The sequence below is a fragment of the Athene noctua genome, chromosome 4 (genome assembly GCF_965140245.1).
Source record: "Athene noctua chromosome 4, bAthNoc1.hap1.1, whole genome shotgun sequence".
Classification (NCBI taxonomy): domain Eukaryota; kingdom Metazoa; phylum Chordata; class Aves; order Strigiformes; family Strigidae; genus Athene; species Athene noctua.
Genome location: NC_134040.1, coordinates 42,955,864 through 42,964,951, shown reverse-complemented (window position 1 = coordinate 42,964,951; position 9,088 = coordinate 42,955,864). Strand labels below are relative to the sequence as shown.

The 9,088-nt window shown below is 40.8% G+C and overlaps 1 protein-coding gene across 2 annotated transcripts in view; it reads left to right on the top strand.

Annotated features, from left to right (window-relative positions):
• The first annotated feature begins 833 nt into the window (after positions 1 to 833).
• INTU (inturned planar cell polarity protein) overlaps positions 834 to 9,088 on the top strand; it is a 60,301-nt gene continuing 52,046 nt past the window's right edge. Inside the window, exons 1-2 of one of the 2 annotated variants that reach the window (XM_074903897.1) lie at positions 834 to 973; positions 5,528 to 6,114. In XM_074903897.1, the coding sequence (XP_074759998.1) occupies positions 834 to 973; positions 5,528 to 6,114 (727 nt within the window). Of the gene's footprint in view, positions 974 to 2,869; positions 2,956 to 5,527; positions 6,115 to 9,088 lie in introns of those variants that run through there. The other variant, XM_074903898.1, reaches the window with a different exon arrangement.

Below are 9,088 nucleotides of genomic sequence, written 5' to 3'. Positions count from 1 at the left end.
TTATTCTCCATCCCTTTCCATTCACCATGCGCGTCGTGATGGGTTTACTGACATGACTACACAGCAAGTTGTCTGCAGGGTTGCCATGGGTCTTGTTTTTCATGGATGTGAATAATTGAAGTCCTGAAAACTGAGTAGTTTGGGGTTTTTTTTCTCTCTCGCTCTCTCTTTCGACTGAGCATGATTTTGCAGTTGTGGACAGCGTTGACTGCTTTAAGGTGCCAAATCATCTAGCTTGTTTGGGTCCGTCTCGCATCCTTGCCTCTCTCCTCCCTAACCTAACTGCTCTCCTGACTAACCTAAAGAGGAGTTATCTTAGTTTCTCGTGACTCCTTAAATGATTACAACAGAGTATAACATAAAGCATGGAAGTATTGACTTGATGAGAATTACTACTTACCTCCTGTTTCTTTCTCCAGATCGGTTTTTGATTATAAGCAATGCTTTGAGGCTCACCCCAGGACCATGAGTTTCATTAATAGTGTCTTTTATGGGACCGTTGCTGAGACCGTGATATCAGACCGCTAAATAGTCTGTTCTCCATTATGTGTTCCATATTGACCCACTGAAAGCCTTCCAAGGGACTAGTGAGACTGCTCAGCTGTGCGTTTTGAGGAGGTAAATGGGAAGGTTGGGCACTTTGAAATGTTCTTTGTTGTTCTTGCCAGCCAAGGGGGGCAGGCGGGCTGCCCTCTGGGCCAGGTGCAGCCCTGGGGCTCGGAGGCCCGGGGCCTCCAGGCTTCCCGCGTCGCCATGGCGCCGGGCCGGGCCCGCCAATGGGGAGGGCAGGGCGCGGGTCACGTGTCCGCCCGCCTCGCTGGGGTGCGGGTGTCATGGCGTCCGGGGGGCATGGCGGGAGCGGAGCTGCTGAGGAGGGGATGGAGCCATCGAGGGGAGAAGGCGTTGAGCGTGCGAGCACCGGCAGCAGCAGCGAGAGCGGCTCGTGTGCCACCTCGCTGTCCGCCAGCTCCGAGTAAGGGCGGGCGGGGCGGGAGAGCCGCGGGTGCCCCTGAGGCGGGGCCGGCGGCGTGCGGGCCGGGGCGGGGGCTTTTGAAGGCTGCCTTTCTCTGGTGGAGACCTGAAAGTAACGTGGCGAACGGCTGCGTGAGTTCAGCCAGTGGGCAGGCCGTGGGCTGATCCCAGTGCCCCGCCAGGCGCTGCCCGGGAAGGGAAAGAGGGACCTGGCTCCTGGTTATACATGGTTTAGCGTTGGAGGTGCAGTCTTCCGAGTTTAGTGGCATGTCTTTGGGGAGGTGGTAGGTGAGAGGACAACTCTAATACCAGTGCATATTTTGAAGTCGTGTGTGCAGCCACTGGGCTTTTCATTCATTAGTCTTTGGTGTTTGTTTTTTTTTTTAATTCGTATAAAAATTATTATCCGTTTGTTCCCTGCATTAAAGCAACTGTGCTTGACAGTTCAGATGTGTATTTCAAGGTCTAATCAATGACATTTGGCACGTTATTTTCATTCTGTAATGAAGTGAAAAAGGAAGATTTTTGTGGGAGAGGTTTTAAGTGTGTTTAAGTGCACATTGTCTTGTAGTTGTCCCATACCTGTGGCTCAGTAAGAGACAAAGCTGTTGAATGTACACCTACCTTATTTTGTTCCTGTGTTTATAAACCAGAACTCAACTGTAACACATATCTGCCTGAAGCTGTGCTTTTTTAAAAATTGGGGGGGGGGGGGTGTTTTCTTGGGGTTTTTTCCAATTCTTTCATCTAAAATGTTTGTTTACTGGTGTTCTTCATATGTGTTCAGGGGACAAAGTTCCACTGCTTTCAACACAGAAGATGATGTATAATACTGTTGGATAAATTGAAATGCATCTTTCCTATCACCACATCAATAGAACTGTAAAGCTTTAATTTTGGGTCCAAAAGTTCCTTCTGTTGAACCAATAACACCCCAGTCTTCTGAGTACAGAAACAAGAGATTAAGATGTGACTTGTAATGAAGAACGAGGGAGAAATAGAGTACAGTTTTGTAAAGAAGCAGGTACAGTGATAGGTCTATTAGCTATTTTAAGGTAATAGCATTTGTTCCTCTATAAATGATTTGTATGTGTTTTTATAATTAGCCATATTTGATTAAATTAAAGAAATAAAAACTTTGGGAATGGTTTTCTGAAGTAAAAGTTACTGACTTCCAGAATAAACTTCTGGCAGTTGAAACTGTGCTGCTTGATACTACAGCAAATGACAAAACCCAGATACACCAAGGAGCATTCATGCAAGACTAGAAATAGGAGTGATAGCAGTGCTGCTTTGTCAGAGCCTGGGATTTTGTGCAAGGCCTCTTTTCAAACAGAGCTGTGAAGTGAATGCTTACATATGCTATTGTGAAAGCAGTGTGTTAAGTTTGTTGTTTGGTTGGGTTTTTTGGGTTTTATATTTTTGTCTATTTTAACAGAAAAATAGTGACATTAGCTGTCACTTTTACTCACTGTGATGGATCAGAATCCCTGGAGGCAGCCATAGCTATGAAGAGGATGGCAGCTTTGCATATTCCAAACTGGTGCTTCAGTCTGAAGCTGTACTTTCTCATTTCGTAGGCAAAGGTTGGGAAAACTAAAAGCGATGATCTTAATTTGTGCAAAGTATCATATGGGTGGAATATATCATACGATGCAATAAAATAGTTAACCATTGATCTGGTGTTTTCTTTAACTGCTTTAAAACAAGGCTTGTAGAAGTTAACTGCTTAATTTTTGTGCTTTTTCTTGGGTGAGAACAGTCTTCTCTTGCTTCAGAATCAGAACTTGGATCCTTTGTTTCTAGTATATGTTTCTTCCATACGTGGACAACTTCAACTGGCACATTTTTTCAGACATGTATTCCATAGAAGAAATGCCTGTGTGGGATCAGTGGAACTGCTCTTAGAGGGATGTGGGTCGTCCAGATTTTTATATCCCTTGACTGAAGCTTCCAAACCTCTGTAGAAGCTCACGTTATTGTGTAAGTGCTTGTTTTGACACAAGGGAAGAGAGGTGGAAGTTGGATTTTTTAAAAAAGTATTTATTTTTAAATTGGTTTAAATCAATTGTGAAATTACAGCATTAGGGAAAAAACCTGTCACCTTAGGTGCAGATTTGTTTTAGACTTTGCATTTTTAGATGTCTGCACAGATCTGTATTCAGAAAGTGATAGTTCCTTTATGGTACACTCATCAAAATGCCTTAAAGGAGAGGAATTCATGGCCCTTGTGACACTTTTTCAGTCTTCTTCTGTCTTAATCAGCTTACTTGCATAGGGTGACTTTGCCATATGTGCTCCTCCTTGACAATCTTCTCTGGAGTGCTTCTGTTTGAGTGGACCCAGTATGAACACCACACACTCTTTTTTTTTCTTCTTAGTCCATAGTAGTTTCTAATAAAAATAGACAATGAAGCTGGAGACCAAGAGTGTATGAACTGACATCCCAGTTGAAATTTTGACATCTACCCCAAAGAAAGAGCTTTTCCAAAGGGCACAGTCTCTTTTGAAGAGGGAATAAAAAGGCTATCATGCATCACAGGAGTTTCTGCTAAACCCAAATGTTATTTCTTTGTAAATTTCTGATGTTTATTTTATGGATTTTGTTTTTTCCCCAATTTTGCTTACATGTACCAGAATGCAGGAGTACTTAAAAAACAAACCAAGGAAAAACTCTGTCATGTTATTTCTTACCTACCACCTTTTGAGAGATGTTGGATCAGATAACTGTCTGGCCCTAACAGCACTTATGTGTTGTCATCGTTCTGATACTTTTTTGATTAAGATACTCAAGGTCTTGAGTAGGACTTCGTAGAAGATGAAGTAGAAGTCTGACTTACCTGTGACCATCAGGAATAGCCAAATTATCACAGGTGGTGGCTCTTCTTTTAAAACTAGCAACTTGGGCAAAATTATAGAAGCCAAGAAAGTGCACAATGTTTTTTCCTGTCTGCAACATCTGTTGGCTTCTGTAAGTCACTGGGGTTCCAGGAAGAGAGTAAGGCCAATGTTTTCTGTGTTCTTGGTCCAGCCAAATCCTCTCTGAGCCCTTAAAGGTGCTTTGGTGCAATGTCTTCGTATAAAGTTCTCTGTTCAGCTAAACTTTGAAGCTGTGTCATTTATCAGCATATTCAAATTAATGTTCTATATGAATTATATAATACTATTTTAAAACAAAATTTGCATTATTTATTCAGTAACGTTAGCTAGTTTTAGTATAAAATGTATGAATGTATTTTAACTCTAAACAATTAATTATATTAATAATTATATAAGTCTCCATTGTAGTTTTTCCTTGTTTTGTGGTCCCAGGTTCATAGAAAGGGAGGCCTGTTTGTCACCTAGTCAGGAAGAATAAACTGGTTTTGTCTGTTCCTGAAAATTTTCCATACAGAAAACCCAGACATTCCTTATATCACTTGCTAATGCTGATATTTCCATGTGTGTGTGTGTGTATGTAATCAAAAAACTCTCTTAATATTTAGCTTAAATACTCTGGTAAATTTAATTTGACCGTGATTGATCATCATCCTTCTGTAAGCAATGCTCTGGTTCACCTTGGGGTGGGGGAGTGGACCGTTTGGCCTGTTGCCTCTCAGCTATCATTTTTTGTTTGTTTTTTTTTTCTCAGCCAAAAGAGTATGATTTCCTTTAGTCTGTTTTCCTTTAAAACATAGTCTTAATCTACTTACCATTTGTCTCTGTGTTCTGGACTTGTTCCAGTTCTTACATCTTTCTTAAAATGGCCTGTCCAAAACTGGACATGGTTGACACATCACCATTGCCAAATTAGGACAAAAAATTTTTTGTGCTGTGCAGATGGCACTTCTGTTACTACATCCTGTAGTTGCCTTGCCTTTTCTTTGCAGCAGCTTGTTGCTGGTGAATTGGTGATCGCTCTCCAGCTGCTAGAACTTTTTCTATAGCATTACTGCCTCTTTTATTTTTTTGTTTTATATGTTTGCACATGAGCTTGAGTATGCTATTTTGAACTTGTCTTAAAATGTGTTAACTAGATTTCATCTTGGGTTTTTTGGTTATATTGAGGTGGTTTTAAAATGCTAATCTTGTCTTTCCAAAGGGCTTGCAGTACAATCTGTTTTACAAATGCGTAAGGGAAAGAATAATGGGAGAGAACAAATAGAATGGCATTTTTTCTCTATGAGAAAGCCCCATCACGTCCATGAATGTAGTTACTAATTAAAACTTGTATGATAAAGAAATGGTTTGGGGTTGGGGTTTTTTACTTGTTTTCAGAAAAGGGGAATATTGCTTTTTGCAATGGCTACTTTCCTTCAAGGCATTTGAAGAAACAATTTTAAGATGTGCAAGGGATGTCCTTCCTTGCCATATCCATCAGTTGTCTGAGAAGAGCTCTTACCTCATGGCAGACTTAAAGCAGTTGAGCTTTCAATATTCAAGGAGGCAACATTTTTTTTCCTTTTTTTTGCCTTGCACTCTCCCTATCCCCTCTCTACTTGAAGTAATCATATGTCACATGCATAGCAGTCTTCCTCATCAGAGCTGTCACTGATCATTCTTCTTTCTTTCCCAGTGACCTTGAGCCTGAATGGTTGGATGGTGTGCAGAAAAATGGGGAATTATTTTATTTAGAATTGAGTGAAAGTGAAGAAGAAACTCTGCTTCAGAACAGCTGTCCAGAAATGCCAGCAGTGAATCATGTCAGGTTTCGTGAAAATGAAGCTGAAGTTATTCAAGAGGGATCACGAAAAGAAAGAAAATATGAACTGAAGAAATGGACCAAAATATTAAAAAAGAAGAATCTTTTACCAAAGCATTCTAGTAAGAAAGGCAGTGGAAGCTGTAATGCACGCTCCACTGCTCCGGCTTCCATATTGAAACACCAGTCTGCTCAGAAAATGGGTGTCACTGTTCAGCAAAAATACAAAGATATATATGTTTATGTAAATCCCAGAAAACTGTGCAGTGCTGGAGAGGATGAGCAGCACAGGTTGCTGGAGGCCTTAGTAGGGATTGTCCATCAGTCTTCATGGAGCAGCAGAAGAGCAGAAAAACAAGGCAGGAAGGATAAAGCAATCAGAGGAATTGGTGAAGAGAAGCTTGTAGTACATGGCTTGGTGCCAGGTAGTTCTGCAATGAAAACAGGTCAAATCTTGATTGGTAAGTAATCGAATGAATGGTTTGGTTCTGCACTCTTCCTTTAAAATGATGATTTTAAAAATTATTCTTTTTTTACTTCAGTATTACTGAGACATAAGCAATTACTTAAAACAACTATTTTGTCAGTTCTTGAGGGATTATTTCAATAAATGTCATTGCATCTGATGTTTTGTTCAATTTTAATGTATTAGTGGCTTTAAGAACATGTGACAGAAACTAGAAACTGTTAATATAGTAAGGAGATGAGCGTTCTTTAAGCATACAGGGAATGAGCAGCTTGAACTTGGAGCAACGAGTATACCACCACCACCTTTAGTTTAATGCAGAATTTGCGCAGTAGATAAGTGGGACTGGGAAAAAGCTGTAGTCTGCCAGATACTCTATTTTGTTTTCATTCTTTTCTGCACCATCCCCCCTAGATAAAAACCTTTACTGTATGTGCTTTAAATGGATTTTGTACCATAAAAATGAGGAGGAAATACTAAGATACATTCATATGTTTCAAACTTTCTGCACAGACTTGTTTGGATATTCTGTTCAGCAAGTATAACAGCTGCTGCTTCAGTGGTTGTGATCAGAAGGCCTCCAAATAGTGGGGCTGCAGTTTGAGGAGGCAGTGAGCCAGTGTAGCAGCTCTCCTTTGTGTTGGTTTGGCTCATCAGACACTTCCATGAGCTGATGGAACTAATAACCTGGCAGAAAAGTAATCCAGAAGAAAAATTGCCTGTCTGTTTTTTCCTGGTGTAGTAAGTTAAACTTGGGTGCTCATCATACCTTCTGTGACCCGAGTGTGAATAACGGAGGGGAATGAACTTCTGTGGCTGGTAGGGAAGGAGCAGAAATACTCCCACTTCCATCATCAAGAGGCCATTAAAAGGACTCGGCACTCACAAGACCCCAACCTCAGAGACAGTAAATGTGAGAGAGCTAGCCTACGTCTGTCAAGGGTGGGAGATTGTTTAGTTACCCTTGAAGTTGGTTCCTTGTAGGGAGGGAGCAAAGATGTGATGTTGGTTAGAAGATCATGAAAACCTTAATACTATAGTAGCACAAATCCCACAAAGTCAGCATGAGTGTTTTCAGAATTCCAATGTTGTGTGTGTAAAAAGGCAAATCGTGCTTTGACTAGCTGATTCTTCTAGCACGTGTTTTTGGTAAGGATGCTAAAGAATACTACAGAGGAAAAACTGGATAACTTTCAAATTTTAGCAGAAAGAACTGATTAGTCAAGAAATGGGGGATGCAGAGTGAGGGGGATGAGGGAGTAAGTTTCAGCTTGATCTGCTTAATGGTATTTAATCTAATTAGTGTAAGAGTGGGTATTTCTAACCTGTAAATTAATTTTGGGACACAAATTTGTATGTAACTACATGTTTGTAAGAGCAGGTGTGAAATCAGAACAGCGTAGGCAAATACCAGATCCAGGAGATAAAGCCAACCTTCGAAATGGAGATGGTACTTCATGTGCAGCACTTAATGCTTCCCAGAGCTAGTGAGGATAAAAACTGTGGGTTTTTTGTTTTGTTTTAAATAGAAGAACATTTACATTAATGTAATGAGTCTAGCAGTTTAATATGTCCTAGGCTATCATCAACCAATATTGCCTTGTTTTTGCACGTTGGAAACAAATACTTTCAAGCATACTGTAGCTATTCAGCTCTTAACTGGGAAAATGAGCTGTATTCTGTGCCAACAGTATAAAATGTATAATTTTCATATAAAAATACCTTAAAATGATATATCTGTAGTGAACACTGTCTACTCTGGAATTTTTATGTGGTGCCTAGAAATAGGGAGCCTTTCATAAATTAGATGCTCAGGTTTCAGTGCTGTCTGCATAAAGAATATACAGTAAAAAAAATTTTGTTCTGGTCAAAAAGCTGTCTGTTTACTGCTTCTGCATTGCACATCAGAGGATGGGATACCTATGGTATACACCAAAAGCCTGATTTAGAAGCAACAGTAGTTCAGTTCAGCCTCCTCAGATCCTCACAGGGTCTGAAGTTGGACGGGAAGTTCAAGAAAAATACAGTAGAACTTTTTCTTGTTGTTAAAAGTTAGTTTTAGGAATCCTGTTGTGAATTGTGGAAACAGTCAGTAAAGCATATTTCTGTGGTCAGCCTAAAACTGAAGTATTTGCATAAAAGTTAGCAGCTTCTTCAGCCATCACAAATGAGGCATAGCTCATCAGTGTAGCGTGATGCCTGCTGGCTGCTTTGGTTATAACGTTGTTCATTGACTTGCATATGCATGGCTACTAACCTGTTCTTGGTTTGCTTTTTAATATTTTAATAGCCTTCAATGGTGCAGACCATTTTTTTAATAGTATTTTGTGAAACAAATACTATTTTCCTTTTAAAATACATGCTTTAAAGTGATGTAGTGTGGTCTTCTGGTGACCAGTTTGCAACACGTGTGGCAGGCAAACAATCTTGACTCAGAGTTGTTACTGAATTCATGTTTTTGCCAGTTAGCATAAAACTTCAGATCACTGTTTCAGGTACTAAGAAGATCAAAACACAACCCCAATTAAGAAAATGCCTTTTTCCCTGCTTTCTGCAGGCTCAGCTTCAATCAAACACCTCTCCTCTGCCCCTTCCTAGTCTCAGGTACCCTTGTTTTCACTGCACATTAACACTGTACATCCCAACCCCTTTGGTGAGGTAATGGGTGGCACAAGAGGCTGGGGTTGTGTGTGTGATGTTTTCCTTCTGCTGCTCCTTGCTGTTTACCTGTTTTCCTTTGCTGCATCATGACTCCTCTGCAAGCCACAGCCCTTCAGGGATGGGTCCCCTCCACGGACTACAACCCTTTCCCTAGTGACCACTGCTCCTTCTTAAATACATCTGGGCAGAGGTGCTATGGCTCCCCTGGCTAGGTGATGTTTTGGTATGCAGTAAGTTGCTTACCTACAAGGAGCACAAGGCAGCTCATGATGTCCTGCCACGCAGGTCACTCACTCCTGCAGCACCCC